The sequence below is a fragment of the Cupressus sempervirens genome, chromosome 11 (assembly GCF_028749045.1).
Source record: "Cupressus sempervirens isolate cs-2001-9-10 chromosome 11, ASM2874904v1, whole genome shotgun sequence".
NCBI classification, from domain to species: domain Eukaryota; kingdom Viridiplantae; phylum Streptophyta; class Pinopsida; order Cupressales; family Cupressaceae; genus Cupressus; species Cupressus sempervirens.
The window spans coordinates 269,605,062-269,619,736 of record NC_143128.1 but is presented as its reverse complement, the minus strand read 5'-3'; the positions used below and the strand labels follow the sequence as shown (position 1 = coordinate 269,619,736).

General features: G+C 35.7%; 1 protein-coding gene across 3 annotated transcripts in view; it reads right to left on the bottom strand.

The window, feature by feature from the left end:
- Positions 1-241: 241 nt before the first annotated feature.
- LOC149529168 (RNA-binding (RRM/RBD/RNP motifs) family protein) overlaps positions 242-14,675 on the bottom strand; it is a 164,034-nt gene continuing 149,600 nt past the window's right edge. For all 3 annotated transcript variants that reach the window (XM_089810470.1, XM_089810468.1, XM_089810469.1), the window contains 4 exons: positions 1,799-1,906; positions 1,598-1,684; positions 1,416-1,495; positions 242-1,274 (listed from right to left, as the gene is read on the bottom strand). In XM_089810470.1, the coding sequence (XP_089666596.1) occupies positions 533-1,274; positions 1,416-1,495; positions 1,598-1,684; positions 1,799-1,906 (1,017 nt within the window). In that variant the 3' untranslated portion in view covers positions 242-532. The remainder of the gene's footprint in view (positions 1,275-1,415; positions 1,496-1,597; positions 1,685-1,798; positions 1,907-14,675) is intronic.

Genomic DNA, 14,675 nt, shown 5'->3' with positions numbered 1-14,675 from the left:
TGAATTTCAAGTCGGATTTAAGAGAAAATGTCACCCATTTGTATGATGAAATATTGAGATTCATTTCCTCTTTTCTTCCTGTGAAGCATTATATTTATGAGGATTAATATTAATACTTGCATTAAACTAGCCATATTTAATTTGTACTGTCCACTTCATAGTAGTTTCAATGCACCACTATAATCTTTTCTCCAGCTTGCGCAGTACGCAATGCCAAAAAGTAACATTTTGGAAAACACTCTTTCAGCTCTCACTTTGAGAATCGTATAACTGATAGAAAAACCAATGTTTATGATACAATGATAATGTTTTTTGAATCATATGCATACAAGGTGAGGTTAAATTGATAATTTTCTATTTCTTCCGTCTCATCAAATGGAAGCACAAAATAAACATACAATCTTCATGCATTGCCAAGAGATACTGAATGCACACGTCAAATACTTCACTTTCAACAATGGCTAAATTATAAACCTTTGCTACATGCATTAGACCAGAATATCTTTGCATAGATGACAAAATCTGTGTTCCCTTATCTAAGACTACCTCTTGGAAATCTCTTCTGGTATACAATGTCAGGAACATAACTAGCTATGACCTTTCGGGTTCCATATTGACGTCCATTTAAAGTATGTGCTGCCAAGCAACTAGCTTCTTCTCTTGAAAATTCTACAAAGACACTTGCCTCTTCTAGGCACTCTGAGTCTCTTGATGACTGAGACTCGTCATTCTTTACAACTACAGTAATTTGATGATGCACATTGTTGGGATCTAAACAACCAGTCTCTGTCTCATCTCTTCCCACCTGCACCTTAATATCAGGTTCCAAGCTTTTCCCTGATTCTGAACCATGAACACTTTGTGGTGTTACACTATTCTCGGGAAGTTCATTGGTCGAAGACATTTCATGATCTCCAGCAGCTTTACTGTCTTCTTGCATTTCCTGGGCTGGTTCAGTAGAAATGTCAATTAAATTATTATTTGCAGTATCAGTTGCATCCATCTTGTTTGCCATCTGCTGCTCACGAGATTCATTTTCTTCCAAGAGAGTATCTTTAATGCCTAGGTCAACATCTTTCAATTCTCTTCCATTTGGCTTTGTACCTTCAACAACATTAATCTCTTGGACCTTTAAAGATTCAGATTGATTTTCAGTATTGCTAGCATCTGGCAAACAACTCTCTGAATTACCATTTTTCTCTGTTTGGATATTCGTAATGTTATCTCCCTCGCTATTACATCTTACAATATTCACAGATTTGACAGTACCAAACCTGAAACAGGTCATACGACACATCATGGTCTAAAATTAAAATTTAACGACAATACCCATATGATGAAAATACTAAATTGAAATAATTTTTTCTTTTTTCCGTGATCATTATAAGGTGAAATAGAAAATATTGGTCAAATACCTAGTACACTCAAGACGGATATCTTCTGAGATTTCTTCTATTTCCTCTTCAGAAAATTGCAGTAGCTCCTCTTTGGTTAGCTGAACATTTGAATTAGCAAGTACAACAACTATTAGTCAATGCTGCATTACTTATGAAATAAAACCAAAAATATAATAAAAGGAGAAATGCTTAATATGTACCACATTCTTTAGTTTCAAAATTCGAGTAGGCTTCTGCATGAGTGCCTTTGCAAAGTCTGGGATGGCATAATTTGGAAGGCATTCAACCTTGAAAAAAAAACAATATTTTCAAAAACTCGTAAGAGTTTCCAAGAATAAAAAGTCCATTGTTACTTTAAAGAAACCACCACGACATACAAAAGTAAGTCGAAAATGACACACCTCGACATTTGCATCAGGAGTAGCCTGAACTACAGTGATAATGCCACCTCCTAACCTCATACCATTCAGCCCCGCACAGGCTTTAGAAGTGACAGATTGATCGACATACTGGGACAATGAACGAGCAATGGTATTAGGAATATATAAGGGGGGATATAAGAAAAAGCTGCAAAGAAGGGAACACGCTAGGACAATGAGCAAGCAATGGTATTAGGAATATACAAGGGGAGAGGAAAAAAAAAGCTGCAAAAAATGAAGGAAACACCACTAATGAGGAAAGGAAGAAAAACACAAAAAATGTAAAAGATTGGGCTAGATGATTGAAAACAATGCAAAATAAACAAAAAGAACTGAGAAGCTGACTGCAAATTATGCTAAAAGCTCAATGAAATGAGATAATCTGTAATCTTTTCTTGTATAATTGATACCTTAAAGTTGTAATCACATTGCACAAATTGAACTATTTTGACAAAAAAAGATTGTTTGGGAGAACAAACTCCCTATGCAACAATCAAAATTTGTGCATTTTGCTAAACAAAAAAAAAAATCGATTTTAGTATATTATCCTGCAATCTACGACTAATTTAGCCACCATCAAAAAAATACCAAATTCCAATGTTACAAATGCACACAAAACATTTTCACTGGTCTTGCATTTTTTTATCACAATCTTGTGGTAGTAGTGTGATTCCAAAATGGACATCAACTCACAGCCCTTCAAATGCTTATTAGCTAGACTGATACCTCCGTATAACCAAAAAGCCATGTCCCTCAAACTGATCCAGGCAAGAGGAGCCAGTAGAATGAAAATTGAAGTAGAGGACACTAAACAGAAATGTCTCTTTATAGTGCAATGTTATATTCCCACTGCATTTTTATGAGATTAATTTATGGGTTAAACCATGTTGAATTGTTACCTTTCACATTTCAAGCTTTACTGATAAGCTCATTGTCTGGCAGCCATTGCATGACAAGAGAAAGAAAACTATTTTTGAAACATATCTCGGGAGGAAAAAGCGGAAATAGAAAGTAAGCATGTGTCCTGAGAAGACTCAATAGCTTTAAACCAAGAACAAAATTTATTAAGAAAACCATAACACACAAGTTTGGATATTAGAATGTTATACAGAAAATTACAGTACAAGTGGAGATGATGGGAAGAAGGAAAATGCTGTGGTCTTAGGTAGGAAGCAGGCGCCCTAAGGAGGTGGAGGGGAAGGAGACAGGGAATGGAAGCTAAAGAAAAAAATTGCAGACCCTGAACACACAAATGAACACATGAAGATTAAAAAGCACACAAACAAGACAAACAAGACAACAAGGAAAGTTATTCACAAACTTAACCTTTTTGCACCTCAGATTTGTCTGTGTTTAAGAAGCATGCTTTTCCAAGACTCACTAACATTCTGACCATCATCTCTAATTTGAGGTTTTTAGGGCATTTTTCTATTTTAATAACATCATTAATTTTCCTATTTACTAGGCAGTTTTCCAGAATCTGATTATTTGTGTTTCCTATCTCAGCACCTTTTATTAAGATGATCCTTCCAGAAAGTTAAAAGCAAATATTTCCTGAAACCACTTACTGTCCGTGATATTTGCTAAGACAATCAACCCATTTGCCAGAAAAGTGGAAATATGCAGCATCACAAATTGAAGGTGAACGTAATGAAGTAGTTTTTATGATTCAGCCAGACCAGATGCCAATTTGGCTCATAGGACACTATTGTGGAAACCACCAAAAAGGCTTCTTTGCAATTCCTCGTATAATGTTCAAATTTGCACCTCTTCAGTTCTCAGGCATACAACAAGCTGTTAATATTCAATCCTCACTCATCCATCTAGCTCTCTTAGCCAGGTGAAAAGGAAAGAACAAATGTAAGTCCAGATTGCTATTACTGCAACTCTAATGACTGTCACAAGATATACACCATACAACCAAAATGAGGGGTCAATGTTACCAAGGAATACCGTGACACAACAATGCATTGATCTTGGTGAGAACCACATTGAATGCACTTTGAAGACTAAAACCTGTATGTTTTATGTGACGACTTAAAACTAATTCTGTTCTAATCTCTAATAAGAGAAAAGATAGTTTGTCTCTTAGCATGTTGTCCCTCTCTAAGCACAAGAGAACTAATGAATCTACAATATACATTGTGGGGAGGTGAACAGACCTGGAAGATGGACAAGATGGGGCGCCTTACCATGAACTCCACTCATATCTCTACAATCTCGCTTATGCTTGCTGGCCCGAGTTAATTATTGGGAAGTTTGGTGCTTCCCCCCCATAATTCACTAATCCATTTGTAGCAAGCTTATAACAATTCCTAAGCAATTCTTCAGGCATCTATCACTTTCCACAAAGATTCATTTGGAGAAAATTTGATAGATGAGATGAAAATAATACTTCAAGCGAAACAATACCTTTCCATGAACTTCATTCAATCTAGCTGTTGGTGCATTATAAACTTTCCTCACTCCAGACAACCTATCTATGCCATGCTTTTGCAGACTCACTTGACATTACCTTATTACAATGTCTCATTTAAGTACAAATTAAAACAAGAAAACTCATTATTCAAAGAGATCGACAACTGAGAAATTTTAATAATGATATAATGTATAATTTGTAAATCTCTCCACATAACACACTAAAGATGGAAACCTACTTCAGGAAAAAGAGAGGTGACAGGAGGCAGAGACCCAATTTTCGTCAAAGGCCATCCTGGATGAAACATAACATACACACGCAAATCCAGAAGTTTTGTTTGTGGCATGCAGATTTGACCACCGAATTGATGAGAAGCCAGTGCAGCTAAATATCATCATGAAGTAGGAGTCGTAACTCAGAATATTTGATCATCTCATATGCAGCATGCCACTGCAAAATTAATAGTGGCAAATCAAAATGTTTGGCTGTCTCTCTTATATGCAAATTTCTCTATCCTTATTTCAAATTTCATTATGTGAAATGACTGTATAATCAAAATCTATGGTGAGCTGGCCGGATTAAATAAATTCTCATCTGAATTGCATGAACTCAGATAACACAAGTCGAGTTATCACATTTACATCGATGCCCTTGTCATCAAATAAAACCTGTCAATACTTTCACTTATTTCAATTTAAAAATTCACGTACATGTTCAGGGCACAAGGTGGTGTCAAAAATTCATATTAAAAGGGTATTTGGTAGATTTGCACACCTTTCATCAACAAATAAACATGTTAACAATATTGCTAGAACGACAGTTAAGAAAATCAATCACCAAAATAACTTCAGCAAGAATCTACAATAGTGCTGGAGAACAAGGACTGTGACCTCAACTGCTAGAGCAGACATAGATAGGTGAAAGTTATGATGCAACCAGGTTCAACTTAAGTTGAAGTTCTTTCCTAAGTTGCCGATTCAGGTGCGGATGCAGATGTGGGTGTGAGAATCGGGTGCACAGATGCACGGAATTTTTTTGGGGGATTTTGTATGCGTGTTTGTGTGTGCATGTGTGCATGTGTGTGTGCGTGCACGCATGCAAAGAAATGCAATAAATATACAAATTAAATTATTTGATAGTATGATATTTCACAATTGATCAAGATATCTGATAAATAAGCATATGATATACATCTATGGTCACGATTCCAATGCAAATCAGAAAATCATTACAATTAAAAAAATCAAAATTTAGTTCAAGATTCAATGTTCATCAATCAAGAATTAAGATTAAAAATGATAAAAAATGATATAGTGCACATGTTATAACGTGCTTTTAAGTTGATTATTTTTCAAAAACGTCAAAATTAACATGTGGACATGCAGATGCTCACGGAGGCTCCTGAGTGCCCCCTGGATGAGCGCTCACAAGAATCACTCTGGATGCGTAATCCAGAGAGCATCCAGGTGCCCTGGATGTGCTTCATGTGAGCATCCACAAGGCATCTGGATCTGAATCAGTTTCCAGATGAGTCCACTTCTACCTCCAGGCCCAGGAGATGTGAATCAGTAACCTAGGGTCTTTCACATGAATCAAGTTAACTCTCCATCTTCAATTCACGCCATATATATCAGCAAAAAACTTGTTTTCCAACAGACTAGTGCAACTTATTCTACCAAGAAGAAAAGTATGCATAAAAATAGCCAAATATAAGTAAACAATTTCATTAAACTGGAATCAAACTTTAACATTAGCACAATATTTTGCAATCACAAAATGAACTTAACATGAAATAAGGTATAGATAACCATAAAATTATATAAGAAAAGAAAATTACAATAATGCTCGTAAATGACCAGAGTTTATCTATGAAACTCAGAATGTACATCTGTAGCAAGGCTCAGCCTAGGAGACCTGATGCTATTATAATCAATCACTGCAGTAGGATGAATGCAGGATTCAAAAATCCACATAGAGAAATATCTGGTGTTGAGGATTCCCTGATATAAAATCATCAGAGTAAGTCTTCTCCTACCATCCAAGACCAATAAACCTCACTTCAGAAACAGAAAAATAGAGTAACATGAACCTATCTCTATGACATGCATTACAGAGAAGGGGAATGCCCTTGAATCTGAAACATATCGAGTCCAATATTCCTAGAATGAGAATGAGGGGGCTGAGGCACTCAGACAGTAATATGCACAGAAACAAAGCAATACCAAAAATGAACTTGCGATTCTTGTGACACATGTCAAGACTTGCTATAACAATTTTCAATACTTATATGCATGTTTTCTTATTGCCGAACTCAGAAGAGGCAAGTTTTAAGAAAGTTAAGAATATGAAATACAGATTACAGACATCAAATTTCAAATCCGTGATATCGTGGAAAATACTTTTGGGATTGAACTGTGTAAGTTTCTTTCTTACAAGAAAAAAATTTCCGATCATGATTCATCATCAAGGATCAGATAACAAGCAAGACAAAAGAATGAACAATGGTAAATTGCATACCCACTGAACTAAATAGAGGGAGGGAGGTGATGTAGAAACCAAGAGATCAAAAGAGTAAAAAGAAAAAGAAAAGACAACTGCCATTGATGAGAAGATAACAGGAAGTGATCATAAAAGTAGTAACATGATTTTAGATTTGTATAGTCTCATATTTTTACCGTCCAAAGTAAAACTCGGGACAAACTATTTACGATAAAATAGAAATTTTGAGTTGCTCAATCAAGTACTCAAGGAATCAAAAAGATGAACTGATCCTATCTTCATCATTCAAAAATCACAAGCTGCTAAGAACATTAGCCTTGGTTAATTGGTGATCCTTCCGAGTTTTTCGAATTTGTTAATTTACTGCTTATTACAGCACAACAGATTTTTTGGCATTCTCCATGGTACCCAGCGTGTTCCTAGAATGTTTAGTCATGGTCCAATATTGTCTCATTGAGGGTAAGCTAATATCTCCAAGAATGTATCACCAACCTTTCCAACTCAGGATAGTCCTTTGGTGACAGTGAATCTTGTATTGAAGACTGCTTATTTGTTGATATTCCCTCAGACAAGATTCTGCATCCCACTCAATCAATATTCTAATAAAGAAGGCAGCAGAGGAGAATATCATCCACCAAACTACATTTGAATACTTATGAAATCAATTCTGGCAATAGTTTACTTCCACTCCTAAGACCTTCAACTACAACAGTATACATATTAGATTTTAAATGACTTCTCAATATTTTATCCAGGCACTTCCAACACTTGTTAAGTCTCCAATAAAATACTTGCAGAGCACTCATCTGCAGGATTCCTGCATGTTAGACCTTCAAAATCTCTCACCAGTTCAAATATTATGGCATTTACCTCCAATTTGTCATTGGTTTCGTCCTTCCACTTTAAATTTTACAGAGCAATTTTTTTTTATCGCCACATTTTTATTCTTGCCTATAGATTTCATTCATTAACTAGCATGATGGGGATTTTTACTTTTAATTATAATAAACACCACACTTCACTGTGCATATCTCAATCTTTAATAAAGAGAGCAGTCAGCTCTAAAATGACATCCCTAGCCAAAAATATCAGTGACAAATCAACAAGGGAGCTAGTGACGTCAGTCATCATCTATTTGCTTAATTTGCTACTTTCAAAATTTCAAATTAAAATTATGAAAAGGAAAAGCGTTACGATAACAATGGATGGTAACTTTGTATGGTGGTTGTATTGAACAATCCATAAACCTTTCACAAACAATTTGGATCTTTTTCTTATATCTTTATTCCTCATCATTTTTCTCACAATACTATTGGATCTTCATGCTCCTTATTTCCTAAGATAAATATTAAGAATAATGAGAGAAAATATCACACCACAGAAAATATTTCATAGCAATGACAAAATATGAAGCTACATTTAATGTAACACTTTCAAACCAACAATCATAAAAGTTCACAGAAAAGACTCTTTTATATAAAACAAGATCTTCATTTGCATTCTATCACTTACAAAGTAACCTTTTGTAATCTAAACAATACATCAGTATACTATGATTTATTTCACTTAAATTGCTACAAACTACATAATAACAATAATCTGCTGCAGTCAGAAAACCTTGATAACCTTAGATAAGCATGCATTATACATTGTGTGAACTTTACAACAACATAGAATAAACCCATGACCAGTTCAATATACTTTGTGGATCACAGAAGCCACCTTACGATGCCCAAACATACAACTAAGGCCTTTGAAAAGACACATACAAATATTATGGAATTATAGGAAATAATATAAAATCTCACAAAAAAGGATTGCACAATCAGAAAATGCATACTAATCAATACCAGCAAGTATCATTTGTACTGTTTGCTTTACTTTCGATAAATTGAGTCATATTATATAACCACACAACCTATTGTTAAATAAAGATCTGTTGGTGACCTGACACCAGCTAACTCAAGCATAAATGGAGTTAGTGTAAACATAAAAATGTCAATCAATGCGAAGTAATTAGAATGAGTTGATGCACAAAGATAGGATCTTCATTTGAGAGGAAATATATCTCTAGCATTTTCTAACTAATTGGTTGGCCGGCCATACATTAAACAAGGACCTGAGTTCAATTGCTACTACCCGTGCTAGGCTTGCTCCCTTCATATGTCCAAGGTTTAAGCAAACCAGTACAGAAGGCTCAATGAAAGTCATGAATGAACTTGGTAGAGATATAACCCCAGACAGCCTCTTAGCCAGAGAGACCTGTAAACTGAGTAATGGTCTCACCATGCAAGTCCTCAAACATGAAATTCAGGAAGTTCTTATTATGAACATATGCATATAAATGCAACAGTAAAACATAAAAGTGCCCTTTTCTCTTACATTCTCTTTTTTATCTATTGGTCAGAACATGTGACATGCTCAAGAGAACCATGTTCAAGACCCACCGGCGTATGATCCATTTAAAAAGCTCTTTGAAGCAAATGTTAGAATTGTACCTAGGATATAGTTTGCGGTAATGACCTCTTCAAAGTTTTAAACTCTCTTTCAAAGGAAGAGAAATTACATGTATTACTCTCTGCTGATAACTAATATAGGGAGGTATAGAATCTGTTAACACATTTATTCTGTTTGAAAATAACTAAAGCTGGTTTTGATATATTTCAAAACAACTACAGCATAGATTGAAAAACAAATGCAAAGCATGGAGCAGTTACTCACTAAAATATTGTGGCATGACACTGAATGGGACCATTCAACTAGTATCTTTCACAGTTAAAAAGTTCCAAAAGCTATCAATCATTGCAGTGTCTGACTTAAAATACTGGTCAGGACTTGGAGTAAAGAGTGCTGCTACCTTTGAGGGCATTAGATGTAGAACATACAGTTAACAGAACCATACTAGCATCCAAAATTGAAAATTCTGGTCAGCCAATCACAAAATTGGTAATATGAGGTTTAGCCACAAATCTTGTATCCAGTGCGAGAAGTGATGATTGCCATCCCATGGTAAGATACTAGATCTATCAATGCTTTGCAGTCTTGTAGCAATGTAGGCCTGCATACAATAGAGTAAAAAAACATATAACCCTATGATGGTGGAGAGTGCAAACAATAGAGCATAAAACCTTCAAACATATTTCTATGTTGGTGGAGAATGCAGCTAATTTCATGCCCATAATTCAAAAAACAAGTAATTAGGTTAAAAATTTAAGAATACCATAGGAAATATCACAAAAATTCTTTATACTGATGACTGAGAACACTGTATTTAAAAACCTTTAAAAGGGGGTAGTGTATATCATTTGCATCTCATTGTATAAAAAACACATGTTATGTGTTGTTCAATCACCACCTTCCAAACAGAAGGAAGCCTCCAGACTCTATCATCAATTCAGACATGGCAGTCCATATTGAAGCAAAGCACTTTCATTAGATGAGTGAATACTATCTCCTGTATCTCTCCTAATGAGTTCATTTAGTTTGAATCTTTTAAGCAGAAACATTTCAATTTTATGCCCTCAAAATTAAATTTAAGTGTCCATGCTCTAAGCTGGTTGGACTACTAAATTAGATAACTCAAATCACCGGTTGCCACAATAGCAATACTATTGTCATTACTTTAAAGGTTTAATAGGAGTACTCATTCATTTTTCCTTTGTAGTGCTTAGTGAAGATTGCACTGCATCCTGACCAAATGAACATAAAACTCTTGTTTCTATATATATATATATATATATAACCTGTAGGTACAGAGAAGCCGATTTCTTATATTTATAAACACCACCAGGGCCACAAGCAGCTCATTCGGCTCTGCTCTCTACTTGCTTGATATTCTTAGCTGCACAGATGACACCAGAGTTTATTGCCCGTGCTCCACCATGTACTATAGTTCAAGCCATTAAATCAAAAAATAGACATATAAATGTTATTTCAGAATGATAAACTTGCCAGTTCAATCATAATTCAGTTTATACATTCATGTGAAGCAACACCACATCATAGTGAGGGGTAGTGATAATGTGTTCAAAAACCAAATTGAAATTGATTCCATGCTGGATATCCTTCTTTAGAAACAAATTCCTAATCTTAACACTTAATGCAATCCCCTTACAAACATCTACCATAATCTTGCATATCTCTTAGTTTTGGACAAGTACGTTCCATGGAAACGTGTCACCCCAAAAAACCACATGTTTCAAACATTGGAACATCCTTGACTTGGAATCTCCAGGAGAACGTCCCCCCACAATCCCCCTCTATCACCACCATGCACCCTCTGCTATTTCTGGGATGTTCCTCAGATAGGAGATGTCTTTGAGATGTTTCATACCGGGAAACAACACAAGGGAATGCTGGGACATCCCTGAGAAACCCAGATGATCCTCAGCCTTGCAGGGGACTAGCAAACGGACTTGCTAATTTTAAAGGCTGTTTAGTATTGTTGAGTCAACTTCAGGCCGTTTGGCCTCATTTGGGGGCAAATGTGATTGTATAGAGTGAGTTTTAGGTGGCTTAACGGAGTTATTTAGACTTACAAAAGTGCTGTTCCAGAAATGCAACATATTTTCCAGTTGTATCAGACCTGCATTGTTGTATACAGTAATTTGCATGCATTATCTCTATCTGCTTGATCATTGCAGATCCCTTTTCATGGTATTTATCTTTATTGTTTTATATTGGGTGCTAGTTTCATGCAATTTGAGCAATCTAGAAAGTGTCTGTTCAATGTGCTGCCCTGTACCAGCATTTGCATTAGCTTGTAATAGTTATCAGTACAAAAATAGTAGAGACAGCATTGTTTTAGTTTGCAGAGACTAGTACAAAAAAAGCAGATAAGAATTTAACATGTTGAAGGATGTAAATCAGCATTTACAAACCAACCTCAAGACTTATCATGGAGTGAATAATTACAATGCGGAAGTACCTCCCCTAGTTTGGAATTTGAATGGTCACTTCAAGCAAAGGAAAGATGTAACCAGGCACTTCATAAGCTTCAACCAGAATTGGCTGAAAACCAAACAAGGTGTGATAAAATTCTATAGGTACTAACCATACTACAAATATAATTTGAAGAGATAGAGAAAATAAAAACAGATGCTGTAGATTCCTGATCGCTACTTAAATTTACTTGATAATTTTCAGATATATACCAACAAAATCAATTTGAAGTTGTTAAAAGAGTATGAGAAACACTAGTCAAGGAATTCAAAATAATCCATAAAAGAGGCAGAAGAAACCTGGTTTTGAAAATGCCATAAAACATTCACTATGGGTTTCTCCTCCATTAATCAAGCATGTATGCAGATGCAATAAACACACATACTTGACCTCACTGCTGACACTCTACTAACAAATATCTAAAGTTGTAATGTCCCATCTTTCGACAAGCATGTAAAATAAAATATTTGATTAATTACTGTTCAAAATAAAATATTTTCCTTCAAAAAGTATATATAAATTAAATTACTTTACTAAATGATCTTTTTAGAAGGTCTGTAAAAATTTAAATATTATCAAAGGAGATATTTGAGAGGAATTGAGCATTCAGATATTTTATGAAAGCTTCTTGTCAAAAGAATGATCCAAGTACAATTCTTCAGCCTGGGAAGTAAATCATTGGGACAATCACTGAATTCGATGAAAACCCAACTCCATCCATGGGTGCACTCAGACTTCAGGATTCACATTTGACTTCATTGCATGGAAAAATTGTGAAGTCTTCTATAAAGACAATTTTCAGAACAGACTTAAGATGGCTGGAAAATATTATTTTTGGAGAAATCAGCCATGGTTACTGACCAAATAAATTATTCTTCTTGGTGAATAAATCATTACTTTATTTGGGTGAATTTACCATTCAAAGCTGGAATTTATTTTATTTTCACAACTGTAAAGAATTATTAAGCTGGACCACTGACAAATCAATGAACTTCTAATTCCAAGTTAGGCAATCATTCTATGTTGTATCTGACGTAGTAGAAGTGTTTGACTAATCTTCTTGTTTAACACCTTCTTAGAAACGTGTAGAAATTAAAAGGGGTAGTATAGAGGGACCTATTATTCTAAATGATTTTAATGTTCTGTTACGGTCTGATATATATAAGACGATGATGGTGAGCTTTTAATTATTAATATGAAGCAAATCCAAAGTCATGGAGAAAATAAAAGAAAAGGTTAATTGGAACTGATACAATAATGAAGGTGGAAATTGAGGGTGAGACTGGCAGCGAGTGTTTTGGAATGAGTAGCCTAAGATAGTTCAAGATAACAGTAAGTTGATGCAAAGAGTTTCATACTGACTTGGCTAATCTTTGAAAGGAAGTTATTTATCTTTGAATTCATGGGTTTACACAGTATCAGCTGAATGCTTCCTCTGTCAACTTGAACGGAATACTTTGCATGTCTGTGATTTTTCTGGCATTTGTGGGAAACAGGTTTAAATGTGTGGGAACTGGAATTTGAGCATGACTACAGATACAGTTAATAATGAGACAAAGATGAGCCATCTGGGGACACTAAGAACTGCCTAAGGTATCTTCAACTATTACTGTATTCACCAGGCACTACATAGCTGTAATCTAGACTCAGTTTTGGCCAGAAGATCAAACATTATTATTTCCAGTCTGCTCTTTAATTTGGCACCACAGTTGAAGATATATTTATCAAAAAGTTTAGAAGCTCGTTTGGCTATTGAGTGACCTGCTAACCAGGGGAACTTCCCTAAGTAGCTGGGCATGCAATCTTATCATTCTGCTCATACCGCTTGCAACTCAGTCATTTGACAGACTGTGTAAAACTGATTATGTTAATCCTTTGCAATCCTTATATTACAATTTGTAACAGTTTTCTGTGCATTGAGTCAATGCCTACCCAAGTCGATCTGCTCTGTAAAAGTCTTCTATCACATATGAGTATTGCTACTGTTAATGCAGTACATATGAACCAGCAGAATGTGAGTCTGTTGTGACAATCTTTAATTTGGCACCACTGTAGAAGGTCTATTTATCAAAAAGTTAGAAGCTTGTTTGGCTGTTGAGTGACCTGCTAACCATGGGCTACTTCCTAAATAACTGGACATGCACTCTTATCATTTCCTCATACCAGCTGCAGCTCAATCATTTGACAGACTGTGAAAAACTGATTATAATGTTAATCCATCTGTCACGGGCCTTGGGAGCTGCCCGCACGGCAACAGCGACCCAGCATCAAAAATGCAAAAGGGCACAGTGTGAAATGGATCCTGGACTACACCCTATCCCACGGAAAAGCTTGTGGAAGCTAAACAATACCAATCTCCCAAGAATGCATACACTTAAATAACGCCCAGCACAGCAATTTGTGTTAAGAGTATGCTACCATGAAAATACACAAGATGGAATGCAATGCAAAAAGAACACAGACCAAGAATGTATGGTGGTGCGATATCCCCTTGAATCTCGTAATCACAAGCTACCAAAATACAAGAACAAAGCAGATCCAATGTTGTATTGTGAAATACACACTGCCCCACTATGAAAGAGCTAATCCATCTTAGCCTTACACTTACTACAAAAGAAGTGAGCACTCAGGCTCGTACAAACTAGACAAGAATTAAAATGCCCGCTTCAGAATATGCCACTCAAGCCTTCATGCCAATCTTCAATGACGCTGCCAACTTGGGCTTGCTTGCTCTAAGCACAATCTGCTACCAAAGCATGATCTCTAAGACGATACCTCCAAAAATGATACCACCACTCCAGAATGATACCAAATGAATCCAAGTTGACCTCCCAGATCAAGTGTGCCAAGGAGCAACAACATTGCAACCACATCTTCTATGAAAGAGCTCCTCTATTCCAATGCCGAACTTCTAAATTTCACCTTTGGTGCTCTCTGGGCTCATACCACCTGATCCTGATACTTAATCTCTAATTCTGATGCCAAGGGAATGAGCTAAGG